Raw genomic sequence first — 17,256 nt, forward strand, 5'->3', positions numbered from 1 at the left:
GGTCAGATTGGGAGAAAGAAAGAAAGCTCGTTCGCTGCCCCATCGCCGGTGGAGATCGGTGTTCACATGCAGCACTACCACGTCTGTTGCCCCACCGCCGCTCGTCGTCCTCCCCACCACCAGGCTAGTCAGATCGGCTTGTTCTTTTTTTCTTTTTCTTTTTTTTCATATTTGCTTGTTTTGATTCAACTTTATTTTAAGAATTGGATTTTGTTTTGTGTTTTGTGTTTTGTGTTTGGATTATGTGAGAAACGGAGAGAATGGGAAAAAAAAGAAATTCAGAGGAGAGAGAAAGAATTAATATAATAGCAGCTGTGATAATTTTTTATGCTGAAAAATTGATTTGGAGTTGCTACAGTGTTCTCTAAATTAAGAGAAGTACTATAGAAACTTCAAAAAAAATTTTGGAGAATCTGTGTGTTTAGAGAAGCTGTTGAAGTGTAAACAGTAGCATTTTTTTCTGCTAAAAATAGAGATAGAGTGACTGTTGGAGATGCTCTAATAAGTCTATAGCATGAACTGCTCCACTGACTAGTCCAATAGTCCCATAATGGGATATGATTCATATATCTGATAGAGTACTTCTGATTCATCAACATCAGAGTAATCATTTTACTTCCAATCTCATGCACTGAAAGTCTCACTATGCAAGAAATCATCAATGCCATTAGGTTCACACAGCTGGTATGGCTCTCACACTCAGAGATGTCAATCACAATCTAATTTTTGCCAGTTTGCTACCTTCAATATGTGGCTATGGAGGTTAGTTTCAATTTTTAAGTTATTTACTTTAGCCTTATGTTTAATTAGTTCGAGTTTTTGATTCATCAAGTTCTATGTGGTTGTGGAGATGGAACCTTATGAAAATGGAGGTGGAAGAGCAATGGAGGAGAGAGAAACATGTAGTGGACGAGAAAGAGAGAGTAGAGAGAAAAATATACCTATTTTTGGGATTAGAGATAGGTATGGAATTCTATAAATAAGGATCATAAATGAGATCTTTATCAGAATATCAACATTAATGAGTGCATTTTTTTTACCGTTGGATCTACTTAAATCCAATGGTTTAGAAAATGTGTAACTCTTTAAAGTTACACCAGGTGTAATTTGAATCCCTCTCTCTCTCTCTCTCTCTCTCTCTCTCTCTCTCTCTCTCTCTCTCTCTCTCTCTCTCTCTCTATATATATATATATATGAGAGAGATAGATTTAATATACAGTAATTTATGTCTCATAAATCGAGAAAGCTTGGGGAATTATTGTTCGTGGCACTGTGGCATATAGTGTGCATGTTACATGAACCGCTCAATATGGATGAATGGATAGGCTAGCATTTCATATCCATGATCTTGAAGCACCAATCAATGCTCTTAGTGTGTCACTTTCCTAGTGATAAGTTACCATGATTAATAATTGAAAATTTTCATTTTAAGTTGAATTGTTAGGCTAGATAGGGGTAAAGTATAGAATCTATTTGGACATGGGATGGTTAATTCCTAGTTTAGGACAGGAGTGCTCAATCCATAGCACTAGTGGCTCCACATTGAGTCTAGGGTGGTCTTGACCACCCAAACTTGGGAAAAAAAAATTATCATATATAAATCTTATAAATTTTTTTTTTTTTATCCTTAAAAAATATTTGGGATCACCCTAAATTTTTTTAGGCTCAACATAATTACACTTTGGACAAAATTTGACAATAAACTTGATTGTAAACTAAGGCTATAACTCCACTCAAAAAAAAAAAATTACGTGAATTTTGACAAATCCATCATTGGATAACACTTTCTTTTTATATTTTTCATACTTGCAAAATTTCAAGAAAATCAAATATTAATAGTTATATCATCAATCAAATTTTTAAATTTTGAGTTTTTGTAGTCTAAAATTAAAAATACATAATAATTTTATGCATCAAATATTAAATAACATCTGATTGACATGAAATGCAATTCAACATTTAGATTTTGAAAAGGAAAAAGTTTAATTACAAAATTAGTTGTAGCCTAAGGCTATAACTTTACTCAATATATGTTTATTGGTGGTGAATTTTGACAAATCTACTATTGGGAATACATTTTCTTCTTATATCCTCCATGCTTGCAAAATTTCTAAAAAATTAAAGGCCAATAGCTATATCATTAATAAATTGTTTAAATTGTAAGTTTTTCTAGTTTAAAATTATGTATAAAATATAATCTTATAGATCATATAGTAAATAATACCCGATTGAACACAATATTTAACATGTGTATTAAGAGCGTAAAGAATATGTATTTCAGCAGTTAGATTTTTAACATATGTAAAAATGTCAATGATATTAAGTAAGGTTGTCTCCTTAGATTACAACTAATTTTGTAACTAAATTTTGTCATTTTCAAAATATGTAGCAATGTTAATTTGTTTAGTGAGAGTTATAGCCTTAGGCTACAACTTAGTATGTAATCAAACTTTTCCTTAAATTTTGTTCCCCTTAACAATATATTAAGTCTTTACAAACAAAAAGTTTCTCAAAAAAAAAAAAAAAAAGTCCTTACAAACAGAAGAGAAAGCCCAAGAAAATTTTTATCACACTAAAATTTTGAAAAAAAATATAACTTGGAACATTGAGAATGAAACCATTATGCAAATATTTCAAAATAAGAAAAATTGAAAAGGAAATTGTTAGACTTTATGTATTTTTGTGTGTGTGCGTGTGTTTTTGGGGTCAATATATGAGGTTTTATATTTTTATTGAATTTTTTATAATTTAAGTATTTTAATGACCATCCTAGAAAATATTTGTGAAGCATGATTTTTCTCCAATGAGTGTGAGCTCTTAACTAATAAAGTAATTAATACATTGAATTGATTTCGATTTATAAATGAAAAAAAAAAAAGTATTTGTTATACTATATTATAATTAATAATATTTTACTCATTATCATGTGAGAGACCTGAGCAGTAAAAGAAAGAATAAAAAAAAGAATATTTAAATGAAGTTGTAAAATAATAGAGTGTAAGGTTGAATTTATTCAATCATGTGTTAGCTTTATTTCATACCAAATTTGCTTGTATTTTAGCAATTAGATATCCTGTATTTAGGTAGGAATTATGTAAGAGTAGTGTGTGAGAGAGTGTGAAGAAAACTCAAGATGTGTGCACATAAAGGAGTCTCGTGACTGGCAAGTCGCTAAAGTGGCACACGTGTGAAGCATGCAAGGAACTGAATTGTCACGACAGCTGGAGCACTATAGGACAAAATGTACAGTCTGTCCAGGCCGTTAGCTCGCGACTCAAACTCGTGACTCGTTCCAATCGTGAGGCCAAGTCGCCAAAATACCTTGTTTGGATGAAAACTGACTTTTCATGTTCCTCACGTACCCTAATATAAATACCCTTATACTCACATAATGTAGAGAGCTTCCAGAAATAATTTTGAGAGAGAAACCCTAAAGAAAAACAAGATTGACTCATCCACAATCTTTATTATTTGATTCTCCAAATTCCTCTACTCTCACTCTCTTCATTAACATATCCTTGAGAGGTACGTTTTGCCAAATTCTTATCTCACCTTACCCATATCTGTGAGGAGGTACTTTGGTGCTTGGGAAGCAATTCAGAGATGACCAATTTACTTGATTGATGCAATGGGCTTATTGCGGGATCCAGGAAGCTAAAGAAGACAATGTTAGGCGTAACCCTGCTGGAGTAAGAAGCTTGGAGGGCTTAGATGCATTGGATAGATTAGGCTTGGAGAGTCTTCTGCTATTTGTGTATCCCAACTTTATTCTTTAGTGAATCATTTAACCGCTTGAAGAGCAAAAGAGAGGTTTTTCGCCGAATTCTTCAGTTTTCACTTCGATAACACATGTCGGTGTTATCTTTGTGTTTGCATCTCTCTTCCCTAACTCTTTACCTTTTAATTGCTACTGTATTTATGATTAATTATGGTTTAGAATGTTTTACCAATTTGGTTATAGCTTATATTCATCATTCCGCACATATATTGTTTATGTATAAGCTTGTGTTGGTATTGTTAAATTTAGAGGTCTAAACATTCATTTGTGTTTTACACACTAATTGAACTTTCATAGAATATTTAATACTAGGTGTATTATAAAGCATGTAGGGTATTCTCATAACAAAAATAATAATAATGTAGGGTGTAAAAATAGATAAAATAATATTTTAAGTTGTTAAAAGTTAAACTTTTAGCACATTTACGTTTGATATCTGTTTATAAATTTAGGGCATGTTTGGTTGGTTAGTTTGAGTAATATTGTTTGAGTGTTTTTGATATACGTGTGAGTAAAAAAATGTGTTAAAATGTATGAAAGGTTGTTTGAAATGTGAAAATATTGGTTAAAACTAACCAATCAAACTAATCCTTAATTTTTAACTTTTATGTACAACCTTTTAAAACTTTGCTTTTTCCAAATTTTCTTATTCATTTTTAACAATTTTTAAACTACAAATATACTTTCACATATTTTTAACAAAAAGTTAGATAAACATTCCCAAACACACATCATTGTGAATGATTGACAGATGACTCTCAGCTGGTGTGACTACGGACTTCAAGTAACCTTAGTTTTTAGCTTTTATCTACAATCTTTTAAAACTTTCCTTTTTCCAAATTTTCTTATTCATTTTTAACGATTTTTAAACTACAAATATACTTTCACATATTTTTAACAAAAAGTTAGATAAACATTCCCAAACACACATCATTGTGAATGATTGACAGATGACTCTCCGCTGGTGTGACTACGGACTAATAAAGCAACAGAGAAAGACTTAAGAGTTAAGGCGCGAACATGTCGAGGAGAAAAAAAGAGGTAAAAAAAAGTCAAAAGATTAAAAACCTTCTTCTTTTTTGAATTAAAAAGTTAAATGGGATTTATCCACACAAAAAAAAAAAAAAAAAAGTTAAATGGGACTGTTCCTTGCTTCTCTTCTTTTTAAATAGGTCCAAAGATAAAAGGCCACTTCATGCTACTTTAGTCTGTAGTCTACACTCTGTCCATCTCTAGCTCTCTTGCTTTTATCTATAACCTTACTCCATAGCCAAACGCTTTTGCAGGAGCGATCGAGAAAGAGAGAGAGATCTCTCTCCAATCTTATCGCAAGAAGTGAGTGTCTCTGTGATCTCTCTCTCTATTTTGTGTAGTATTTTAGCTTGTGAATTGTTTGAATATCAGGTTTCAGTTAAAGCATGCGTATGTAGTCAGTTAAACCTCTCTCATGGAAGGGTTCGTTACTCTTTCCAGTAATATGTTTGATATCTGCTACAAATTTTTTTTTATATAATGGGCACGTACTTTTATATGATGTGTACGTAATCCTTTTAAAACAGCTAGTGTAAACACTAAATTTCAATCTTTCACGCTCTACAGCTAGATTGCCAAAGAATTGAAGTAGTTTTTAGTGCTTGAAATGAAGAAAGATCAAATTTGGTTTTAGTTCTATGATTGATTGGCTTATCAAATTTGCTACTGTTGACTTGAAAAATATATTTTAGTTGCCACCAAAATGATTTATTCTTCATGTCAACGTAATTTGCCCCATTTAATTACTATTCTTATTGAGCCTGGTTCACAGAATTTATTAATTGACCATTTAAAAAAAATATATATATAAAAATGTAAAAAATTGTTAAAAAATTAGTTTTTTTTTTTTTTTCCATAAAAGTTTATAAAAATATAGTTTCTAAAACATTGCCTTAGAGCATCTGTTAAAATTTTCCTTTATTATATGAGTTTCTTTTTATGTACAGGCAACACTGGTTTGAATTAGGTCAACATGATGAACCTCATGCCACAATCATTCCGATCAGAAATGGGTATGTACGACATTGAAATAGAAGGTGCAAACGTTAAGGTAAGCATAGTCGATGATCCTGATTTGGTTGATACTAAGATGGATGAGTTAAGATCTTCTTTACTATCTCAAAAAAATAAAATAAAAAAGATCTTCATTACAAACTTCAGAAAGGCGTTTCTCAAAAACAAAAAAAAAACTTCAAAAAGGAAAGTTGTTGGACTCGACATTAAGTTTGTCAAAACTGATGGGAATTTAAATATTGGCAAGCTTTTGCTTCTCTGTGTTGGGAGTCATTGCTTGATGATCCAATTACCCGACTCGGAGCACATATCTCGTACCCTTGGGCGGTTTCTGTCTGATGAGACTATATGTTTTCTGGGAACCGGAATGAGCAACATAGTTTCAGAGCTAGGCAGCTTTTCTTTTTGTACACAGAGAAAAAAGAGAAGGAACTTTGACGTTAGTGTATATCATAGGGTGTCTGTAAACACAGGTGTTGAAGTAGGCTTTTTGGCTGCTAAAATTCTGAAGAAACCCAATGTTGAGAATTATGGATTAGCAGAGTTGGCAGGTGAAGTTGGAATGGATATAAAGGAACCAATTGGTGAATGTCCTAACTGGAATGCTAAGGTGTTCTCACATGAAGAGGTCAAGTATGCAGTGCACAATGCCTATACTTCTTATGTTATTGGGAATAAGCTCCTTGATATGCTCTAAGCCTCTAAGGCCATCTTGTCTATGGGTTTGACTGCTTTAATTCTGTTGTTATATATGCTATATATGCTAATGTTGCATGTGATTTGTGTAATTCGAACTACTTTAATGAAATTTCTGGTTGTGCTCGGTTTGTCCTAAATCATATATAATAATTTATTCTGCTTCAATCTTCTCATGGAGAAAGGTCTCAAAATTTCTGAATTATTAATTATTTGTCTTGGGATATCTCGAAAATTGTGGAATAATAGAAATCCAACTCAGTTGAAATCTTCAATGAGCGTATTGAATCATCATTGATTATCATTTTGACAACTTGAAATTTGAACTTTTTAAAGATGGTTTAGCGCATAGTACGTTGTCAATATTTGTCTCCTAATCTCTCATATGGACATGCGCAAAACAATCTCTCTTTCTCTATACCGAAATCTATTTTGGAAATTATATTTCAACATGCCTTCATCATGTATCACTTCACTCAAGGTTAATTAAATTCATTATTTTTTTTTATCTCTTTTTGTTATATTTTATACATAAACCATATATTTGATTCTCTGTACAAAATTAATTTTAATTTTGTTAGTACTAATTCATTGAATTATTGCGTTGAATATGTCTTCATTTGAGCAAGTTGAGTAATGGACTAATAGTACATAAGATAAATTAGATTATATTGTTGAACGCTTTAAACTTTATATTATTTTTACCCCATTTTAATTTTATTTTGTAGATAATGTTTCTTTTATTTGTAAATAGTTTTTAGTTAGAAGTGTATTAGAAAATATCAATTTGAATATGATAAATTAGGGGGCCGGGGTGTGGGGGGAAGAGGACAGGAAGAGAGAGAATAGAGAAATATTTTAATATGATAAATTTGTTACTTGGAGCATTAAAATATAATATAAAATTTATATGAAAGCTCCAAGAATTCATTAAAATAAAAAATTTAGAAAAAAATGAAATATGAAAAGATTACAATGAAAATAATCATAATGATATCCAAGCTTTTGATATAACTACTCTAAATTCTTTTTTCTAAATGCATGTCACTTACAAAATTTCACTAAACTATGAATGGAAATATCGCAAAATTGCAAGACTCATTATCTTTTATGTGAGTTAGGAAAGTAACAATAAACCATTGACATGATAGATCAGTATATAACACTGATGTTTTGTGCCAGTTCAAACACCGGCCATATCGAACTTGTTAAAATTAGATAAACACCTTCCTTTGTATTTTTTCTTACCTTGATATCAAATATGTCCCTTGTTAGGATCTGACCCCTTTCTCTCCTCTTCTTTTTCTTTGTTTGTTCTCTACTTTTTTCAAATTTCTGACTTTGCATGTGTCTTCGGCATTGCACCCTTGCATGTTCTCCATCTCTCTCTTACTGTCTCTTTAATGTTTTCTATTCCTTTCTTTTATTATTTTCTTAGAGGATTCGCATCAAAGATGCTAAAACAGCTAATTAGCACACAAAACACTAAAAAAAACTCATTACATTAAATTAATGGTGCCAAAAATCAATTTCTTTTCCTTTGGCACTTTATTGTTGCTTGATGGTAAAAACACGCACTAAAAAAATTATTTAAATGAGAGAGAGAGATTTAATATAATTTATGACACATAAATCGAGAAAGCTTGGGGAATTATTGTTAGTGGTGTTGTGGCATATATTTTGTATGTTACATAGACCACACAATATGTATGACTAGATAGACTAGAATTTCATATCCATGATCTTACCACACGAAATGTGGCTTGATGGTATGAGTTCTTATCCCAACGCTTAGAGAGGAGTGGTTTGAGTGATAGCCCCAATAAGGCCTGTATGGTATATGTGGTATTACCCATTACCGTCACATGACATGAGATCGATGAGCACATACTGGACAGGTGTGTGTATCCATGATCTTAAGGCACCAATTAGTCCTCTTCGTGTGTCACTTTACTAGTGATATATTAACATGATTAATAATTGAAAATTTTCACTTTAAGTCAAATTGTTATGCTAGACATGGTTAAAGTATAGAATCTATTTGGACATGGGATGGTTAATTCCTACTTTAAGACAGGAGTGGTAAATCCATAACACAAGCAGCTACATGTTGAGTCTTGGTGGTGACATGACCACCAGATATGAAAAACAAAATAATTATTAAATATAAAATTTATTAATTTTTATCCTTAAAAAATATTTGGGACTACTCTAAATTTTTTTAGGTTCAAAATAAGTACATTTTGGACAAAATTTGACAACAAATTTGGTTGTAGACTAAGGGTATAACTCCACTCAATATTTTTTTTCATTGGATGTGAATTTTGACAAATTCACTATTAGATTAAATTTTCTTCTTATATACTTCATACTTGCAAAATTTCAAAAAGATCAAATATCAATAGCTATGTCATTAGTCAAATCTTTAAATTTTGAGTTTTTATAGTCTAAAATTTTACTTAAAAAATAAGTTTATGGATCAAATAGTAAATAATATCTGATTGACATGAAATTTGACATGTGTTCTAAAAATATAAAGAATATACAATTCAACATTTAGATTTTCAAAATATATAACACTTAATTTGTTTAGTAAAGGTTGTAGCCTAAGACTACAACTTTGTATGTATCCAAACTTTTCCTTAAACTTTGATCTCCTTAACAATATATTAGGTCCTTACAAACAAATAGTTTCTTAAAAAAAAAGGTCCTTACAAAAAAAAAAAAGAAAAAACCCAAGAAAATTTTTACCAAAATAAATTTTTGAAAAAGATGTAACTTATAACATTGATAATGAGATTATCATGCAAATATTTCAAAGCAAGAAAATTTGAAAAGAAAATTGTAAGATTTTATGTATTTGTATGTTTGTGTGTATTTTTGTCAATATATGAAGTTTTAGTTTTATTAAATTTTATATAATTTAAGTTTTTTAATGATTATACTAGAAAATATTCGTGGACCATGATTTTTCTCCAATGAGTACGAGCTCTTAACTAATAAATAAATAAATACATAGACTTGATATCAATTTAAAAATGAAAAAAAAAAGTATTTGCTATACAATATTACAACTAATAGTTTACTCATTAACAATAAAAGAAATAATAAAAAAAGAATATTTAAATGAAGTTATAAAATAATAGAGTATTTGATTTTCGGTCTATTATAAAGTAAGGTGTTCTTATAAAATAATAATAATAATATAGGGTGTTAAAATAGATAAAATTACTTTTTAAGTTGCTAAAAGTTAAATTTTTTAGCACATTTATGTTTGATATTAGTTTATGAGTTTAGCTTTTAAATTTTAGGCCAAAATACACTTTTAGTTCCAATATTTTGGGTCAATTCCCATTTTGATCCCAAAATTGATTTCGTTACTAATGTTGTCCCAAAAAAAGAAAATCGATTCTATTTTGGTCTTTTCCGTTAACCCGACGGAATGTCCTGCTTGCTGATATAGCACTGACGCGGTTATTAAAATATTATTTTAAAAAAATTATTTGCATTTTTTAAATACCACATTAGCATTTAAATTATAAAAATTTTAATTCCTCAATTTTAATTTTAATTAAAAAATTAAAAAAATATTTTTTTTTTCTTTTTTTAAACAAAAATTTTACTTTCTTTTAATTAAAATGATTTTTTTTTTTATTCCAATCTCTAAGATTCATATTCTTAACCTTATTTTCTTATAATTTTCTTTCTCTTTCCTGTACTTTCTTTATAACCAAACACATCAAAATAAAATAAATAAATTAAACGTATTTCTTGTCTTTTATTTTATTTTTTTTTCTTTCGTTATTTTATTTTTTCTTGTTCTTCCCCGTAATCAATCTCCAGCAAAGAACCAAACCCCAAACCCAGATTTCAACCAAACTCCAAACCCATATCTCCAGCAAACCCAATCCTAGCCTTCAAACCAATAAATTTTCTTGGCAAACAAACACAAAAAAACCCACAGGAAAAACACACAAAAACCCTGAAATCACCACCACCGAATCAAAGAACATGAATATCAAATCCAAGCAAAAGAAAAGAAACCCAACATCCAGTAAAGCACCACCACTAAATCAAATCTTCCAAAATTTCCCAGCAACCAGCAAAGCCATAACATCAAATCTACAAAAATCCTAAGCTAAAAACTTCCAAATCAACCTTAAAGAGAGGAAAAGAGAAACGGTAAGGTAGAAAGAGGTGTGAGAATCACTGATCTCGGCTTCACAACCACTGATTTGGGCTCTAATACCGAATCAATGACTGGGGTTTCGTACAACGGAGTCATATTGAATCGGCGACTATTTTGAGTTACCGAATCGGCGGACCTTCTCGATGGGTTATATGGGTCAATGGGTTTTCTTTCTGACTGTAGCGGCGACCTCACTAAGTCTTGAACGAGTTTGATGGCAACGACCTCATACTGAGTCTTGAATGAGTTCGACGGTGGCGACCTCATCATAGAGATTAGAGAAAGTTTGGGTTAGATCGGAGTTTGGGCAGAGATGAGATTTTGAGAGAGTTTAGGTCTGAGAAAGATTCCGTCGAGGTGAAGAGAGAATTAGAGATAGAGAGAGTCTAGAGATGTAGCCTGATCCCTGATGACGTTAAAAGAAAAAGAAAAAGAATTAAAAGGATAATTTTTTTTTTCAAAGATAATTTTAATTAGATTTAAAGTTTTTTAATTTAATTTCTTTTTTTTTTTTATAAATTTTCTGACGTGGCATTTAAAAAATGCCAAATAATTTTTTTAAATAATATTTTAATAGCCATGTTAGTGCCACATCTGCAAGTAGGGCATTTTGCCTGTCACGTAGGAGGTTTCCCTTAGTGGGTTGATGGAAATGACCAAAATAGAATCAATTTTGATACCAAAATGAGAATTGATCCAAAATGAAAGGATCAAAAGTGCATTTTTGCTTAAATTTTATGTATAGCATTTTAAAACATCACATTTTCTCGTAATTTCTTACTTTTTTCAAAAAATTTCGAAGTATAATAATATTTTAGCACATTTTTAGCAAAAAATTAGATGAGTTATTCCCAAACTAATAGATGACTCTCACCCTCGTTTGGGAGAAGGGAAGAAAATGGAATGAAAAGAATAATTTTAGAATATTCTTCCCTTCCCTTGTTTGGGAGTTTTAATGGAGGGAATGGAAAGCTCATTCCCTTGTTTGGGAGTTTAAGTAGGAGGAAATAAAATTGGTAGGAGGAAACACTCATTCTTCTCTATTCTCTTAAAATCTCAAATTTTCATTCCCCGAAATTGGGAGGAATTGGAGAGAATAGAATTAAATTTAATGATTTTTTTACTAAAACTCCCAAAATACCTCTATATATTTAACCTTTTATTTTAAAATATGGGTCTAATTGTAATATTGTCATAAAATAATTCCATTTCATTCCCTCCATGTTACTCCCAAACAAGATTACTTACATTCCATTCATTTTCATTCCTTCATTTTAAAACATCCAATCAAGGTTATTTAATTCCATTCAATTCCGTTCCATTCTTTTCCATTCTTTTCTCTTACTTAAATACATTCCATTTCCTTATGATCATTTCATTCCATTTCATTTCATTCTCTTATGAACCTCCAAATGGAGCCTGACTTGAAGTAGATATTGAGTAGTCTTCAATCTGATCAAGAAACAGAGAAAGACTTAAAAGTTAAGACATGGGCACATGTAGAGGAGAAAAAAAAGAGGTAAAAAAATTATAAAATATTAAAAGATTAAACCTTCTCATTTTTTGAATTAAAAAGTTAAATGGGATTGTTCCCTTTTTTTTTTTTCTCTCTTCTTTTTAAATGGGCCCAAAGCTAAGGCAACTTTATGATCCTTTCAATATATTTTTCTTTTAACGTTCTCTTTACTCTGTACTCTGTACTCCCGATCGAGAAAGATAGAGAGATCTCTCTCCATTCTTATCCCAAGAAGTGAGTGTCTCTGTGATCTTTCTCTCTCTCTCTCTCGTGTAGTATTTTAGCTTGTGTATTGTTTGAAAATAGAGCTGTATGTTGCTCACTTTGCATATCAGGTTTCATTTGAAGCATGCATTATGTAGTCAGTTAAACCTCTCTGATGGAAGAATTCGTTACTCTTTCCAGTAACATGTTTGATATCTGCTACAAAATTTTGTTTATACTATATGGGCACGTACTTTTATTTGATGTGTACGTAATTGTTTTAAAATAGCTAGTGTAAACACTAAATTTCAATCTTTCACTCTCTACAGCTAGCTTGCCAAGGAATTGAAGTAGTTTTTAGTGCTTGAAATGAAGAAAGATCAAATTTGGTTTTAGTTCTATGATTGATTGGCTTATCGAATTTGCTACTGTTGACTTGAAATAGATACTATAGTTGCCACCAAAATGATTTACACTTTATGTCAATTTAATTTGCCCCATTGAACTGCTATTCTTATTGAGCTTTGTTAATAGTTGTTATCAGAATATTTGTTAATTAATCATTTAAAAATAATTGATATAAAAATATAATAAATATTTAAAAAATTAGTTATTTCTTTCGCATAAAACTATAAGAAAAAAATAGTTTCTAAAATAATGCTGTATTAACTTTTTCCCTTTATTATGACTTTTCTTTTTATGTACAGGCAACACTGGTTTGAATTAGTTCAACATGATCAACATCATACCACTATCATTTCTGTCAAAAATGGGTTTTTATGACATTGAAATACACAGTGCAAACAGCAAACGTTAAGGTAAGCTTAGTCGAAAATCTTGCTTTGGTTGATGCTAAGATAGATGAGTTCAGATCTTCATTACAAACTTCCGAAAGGCAAGTTGTAGGACTCGACATTCAGTTTGTCAAAACTTACGGGAATTTAAATAAAGGCAAGTTTTTGCTTCTTTGTGTTGGGAGTCATTGCTTGATGATACAATTACCGGACTCGAACGCTGTAACTAATACCCTCAGGAAGTTTCTGTCTGATGAGAGTATTTGTTTTCTGGGTACTGGAATGAGCGAGAAAGTTACAGAACTAGGCTGCCTTTATCTTAACGAATGTGGTGAAGAGGAAGCAATGCCACGTGTAAATTGTAAGACAGGTGTTGAAGTAGACTATTTGGCTGCTAAAATTCTGAAGAAACCCAATGTTGAGCAGTATGGGTTAGTGGAGTTGGTTGGTGAAGTTGGAAATGGATATAAAGGAACCAGATAGTGAATGTCCTGACTGGAATGCTAAGGTGTTCTCACATGAAGATGTCAAGTATGCACTGCACAATGCCTATACTTCTTAAGTTATTGGCAATAAGGTCTTAAATATGCTCTAAGCCTCTTAAGGCCATCTTGTCTATGGGTTTGACTGCTTTAATTCTGTGTTGTTAGTGTCCACATTAGAGCTATATATGCTAATGTTACAGATTTGTGTAATTCAAACTACTTTAATGAAATTTCTCCTAAATCATATATAATAATTTATTCTGCTTCAATCTTCTCATAGAGTGAGATCTCAAAATTTCTGAGTTAATAATTATTTGTCTTGGGATATCTCCAAAATTGTGGAACAAAAGAAACCCAACTGATCAATTGAAATCTTCAATGAGTGTATCGGATCATCATTAATTATCATTTTGACAACTTGAACTTTTAACTTTTGTAAGCTAGTTTACCGCACAGTAGATTGTCAATTTTTGTCTCCTAATCTCTCATATTGACATGCGCCAAACAATTTCTCTCTTTATCCATACCAAAATCAATTTTGGAAATTATATTTCAACTTGCCTTCACCATGTATCACTTTTTGGAAGGTTAATTAAATTCATTTTTTAATCTCTTTTTGTTATATTTTATACATGAACCAAGATATTTGATTCTCTAGCAAGTTGAGACTAATAGGTGATTATAATATAGTTGTAATGGACTAATATTACTTAAGATAAATTAGATTATATTTTTAAACACTTTAAACTTTATATTATTTTTGCCCCATTTTAATTTTATTTTGTAGATAATGTTTCTTTTATTTGTAAATAATTTTTAGTCAGAATTGTATTAAAAAATATCAGTTTGAATATGATAAATGGGGGGGGGGGGAGGAAGGGAGAGAATAGAGAACTATTTTAATCTCACATAAGAGTTCATGATAAATTTGTTACTTGAAACATTAAATTATAAGATAAATTTATATGAAAGCTTCAAGAATTCATTAAAATAATAAATTTAAAAAATAATGAAATATGAATAGATCACAATGAAAATAATCATAATTATATTCAAGCTTTTGATATAACCATTCTTTTTTTTTTTTTTTTCTAAATGCATGTCACTTAAAAAATTTCACTAAATGTCGCTAAATTACAAGACTTATTATCTTTCATGTGAGTTAAGAAAGTAACAATAGACCATTAACATGATAAATTATGCTTAGTGTTTCATTAAACAAAATTTCAATTTGTGGTATGATCAAAAATAAACATTGGCGGAAGTTTTAAGGAGCCCAAGCTGATAAAATATTTTCTTAATAAAATTCGAGTTTAAGAGATCACTGATAACCGAAACTTCTATGAATTCTCAATTGTACATGGGTTTTACTTGGGATAGAATCAGTCTTCCATATTCTTACAGAACTTTCATCTTTTGTGATAGCATCGGTTCATTACATCACTCACCCTCCAAGTCATACTTTTACCTACCATATTTAGCAATTAAATACAATCTATACCATGATTTTTTAAAAACTTGCTGATACTTGTCTGCGCATGGATGGTGCATATTATCCTGCTTTGCATACCATACATAGATTCAAAAGTCATTAGATCAAAAGGGTATCAAATTAGACGGTCTTATGAGCCATCATCTCATAATATGTGTGGATCCTGTTAGTGTCAGCTCTAGGATTAGGCCTAAGATTCCCATAAAAAAAGGCTACACTCTCTTTATAAAAAAGCTTCATCCTCATTATAAAAAAGCCAAAAATTTTATGATAACAATTGGTTTATAAAATAAAAAGGGTTTCTTTACTATTTTTTCCGTTTCCAAAAAGTTTTAAAAAAATATAAGATCATTAAAAACCCTAAACAATTTAGAGTGCGCGCGCACACACACAGCATGTAAATGTGTCTAATCATCAATAACGAATATTTTCCCTAATATAGCTTGAAACTTCAATTTTTGTTCACCAAAAACTGATTGATGTCTTGGTCTGATAATAAAGAACTATTATCAGAAGTGAACGTCATAGGTTTGAAACTCTATCAAAAAAAAAAAAAAAAAATCCTACTTTGTAAGTTGTCAAAATTAATCACCTATAATTTCTCTCTTAACTTTAAAATAATAATTGAAAATTAGATTATAATTTTACTTAACCATATTTCGTTTTGTCCAAGATAAAGTAGACTTTATATATATATATATATATATATATATAAAAGATAGTATAATATAATATAATATAATATAATATACATTTTTTTGGTTAAATTTTATATTTGAACAATTATTTTGATGATCTATATAAAATTAACCTTGGTTAGTTTTAATTCATAGTTTATGTTTCTAATTCATCAAAATATTATAAGTTTAGTTAGTATTAGATAAATTTATTTAATTGATATTTAAATATAAAATATTTTATTTAAATTTATCATATTAGATCTCAAATTATATCGAGCTGGTCTAAATCCCTTATGTGTAGCTGCAATTGATAATGTTCCCAAGACACGAAAGAGTAAAATAAAACCCTCTACTCTTAAGTAGGAGCTCTCTCTCTCGTTCTCTACGAGCATCTCCCTCCCTTAGGTCAGTCCTAAGGGTACTATTTTCCTTTTCTTTTTTTCTTAACCATCGAATATGGCGGACGATGTGATTCACTGCTTGGAGAACATGAGGTTAACGGCAGATGAAGAAGAAGTTATTGCAATCTCAGACGAAGGAAGAGAGGCTAAAATAGAGAGTTGCAATTTGAGCCTTATAGGAAAATTTCTTACGTGCAAAACCTTCAATAAAAAGGCAGCTAAGGGCACTTTAAGGAAAGCTTGGGGTTTAGAAGACAGTCTGCAGATTTTAGAGGTTGGTTCAAATCTATTTCAATTCAAGTTCCAGTCAGAGTTCGATATGATACGAATCCTGAGAGGTGGCCCATGGACTTTCAATAATCAACTGTTGATGCTTACGAAGTGGCAAAAAGGAATGAGTGTAGCGAATGTGAAACTTGATCATGCATCTCTATGGGTCCAAATATGGGGGACTCCCTTTGACATGGCAACCCCTCAGGTAGCAATGGAAGTAGGGAGCCGGTTGGGAATAGTCGAGGAAGTAGAGATGAGGAAGAGACCAGATGACCTTAATCTCTTTCTAAGAGTCCGTGTATCCCTACCTATCACCAAGCCGCTACGTCGAGGTGGATTCATAGTAGGTTCGGATGGTCAGCGCACTTGGGTGAAGTTTAAGTATGAAAGGCTCCCAATGTTTTGCCATTTTTGTGGGCTTCTTGGACATGACCTGCGCCACTATGCAAGCCACTTTGCACTAGAGAAGAATGGAGGGAAGGTGGAGTATCAATATGGTGACTAGTTAAAAGCTATGGGTGGTTATCCAAAGGCATTAGCTACAAGGGAGTCGAATCCAGCATCTTTTTCAAGCGACGATCTAGGGGACAACTTGAGGAATGTACCGAGAATGCAACCGGAGATGGGGAAACAGTTGGCGATGGCGGCACAGCAAGGAGAAAACCCTACTGTAACTGATCACGGCATTTTTGGAAAGCCCGT

The 17,256-nt window shown here is 31.1% G+C and overlaps 2 protein-coding genes across 3 annotated transcripts; both read left to right on the forward strand.

Annotated features, from left to right (window-relative positions):
* Nucleotides 1–4,992: 4,992 nt before the first annotated feature.
* Nucleotides 4,993–6,651, forward strand: LOC115979669. Of its 2 annotated transcripts, none has more exons than XM_031101726.1 (2): nucleotides 4,993–5,113; nucleotides 5,758–6,651. In XM_031101726.1, the coding sequence occupies exon 2, from the start codon at nucleotides 5,784–5,786 to the stop codon at nucleotides 6,519–6,521; it is 738 nt and encodes a 245-aa protein (XP_030957586.1). In that variant the 5' UTR covers nucleotides 4,993–5,113; nucleotides 5,758–5,783; the 3' UTR covers nucleotides 6,522–6,651. The 2 variants fall into 2 exon arrangements, with proteins under 2 accessions (XP_030957586.1, XP_030957587.1); XM_031101727.1 differs by having other exon boundaries at nucleotides 5,778–6,651.
* A 5,760-nt stretch (nucleotides 6,652–12,411) lies between these two features.
* On the forward strand, nucleotides 12,412–13,909 carry LOC115979670. Its single transcript, XM_031101730.1, has 2 exons — nucleotides 12,412–12,459; nucleotides 13,137–13,909. Exon 2 carries the CDS (start codon nucleotides 13,209–13,211, stop codon nucleotides 13,704–13,706), a length of 498 nt encoding a protein of 165 aa, XP_030957590.1. The 5' UTR covers nucleotides 12,412–12,459; nucleotides 13,137–13,208; the 3' UTR covers nucleotides 13,707–13,909.
* Nucleotides 13,910–17,256: the final 3,347 nt, after the last annotated feature.

This window comes from Quercus lobata, chromosome 3, assembly GCF_001633185.2.
Source record: "Quercus lobata isolate SW786 chromosome 3, ValleyOak3.0 Primary Assembly, whole genome shotgun sequence".
Taxonomy (NCBI): domain Eukaryota; kingdom Viridiplantae; phylum Streptophyta; class Magnoliopsida; order Fagales; family Fagaceae; genus Quercus; species Quercus lobata.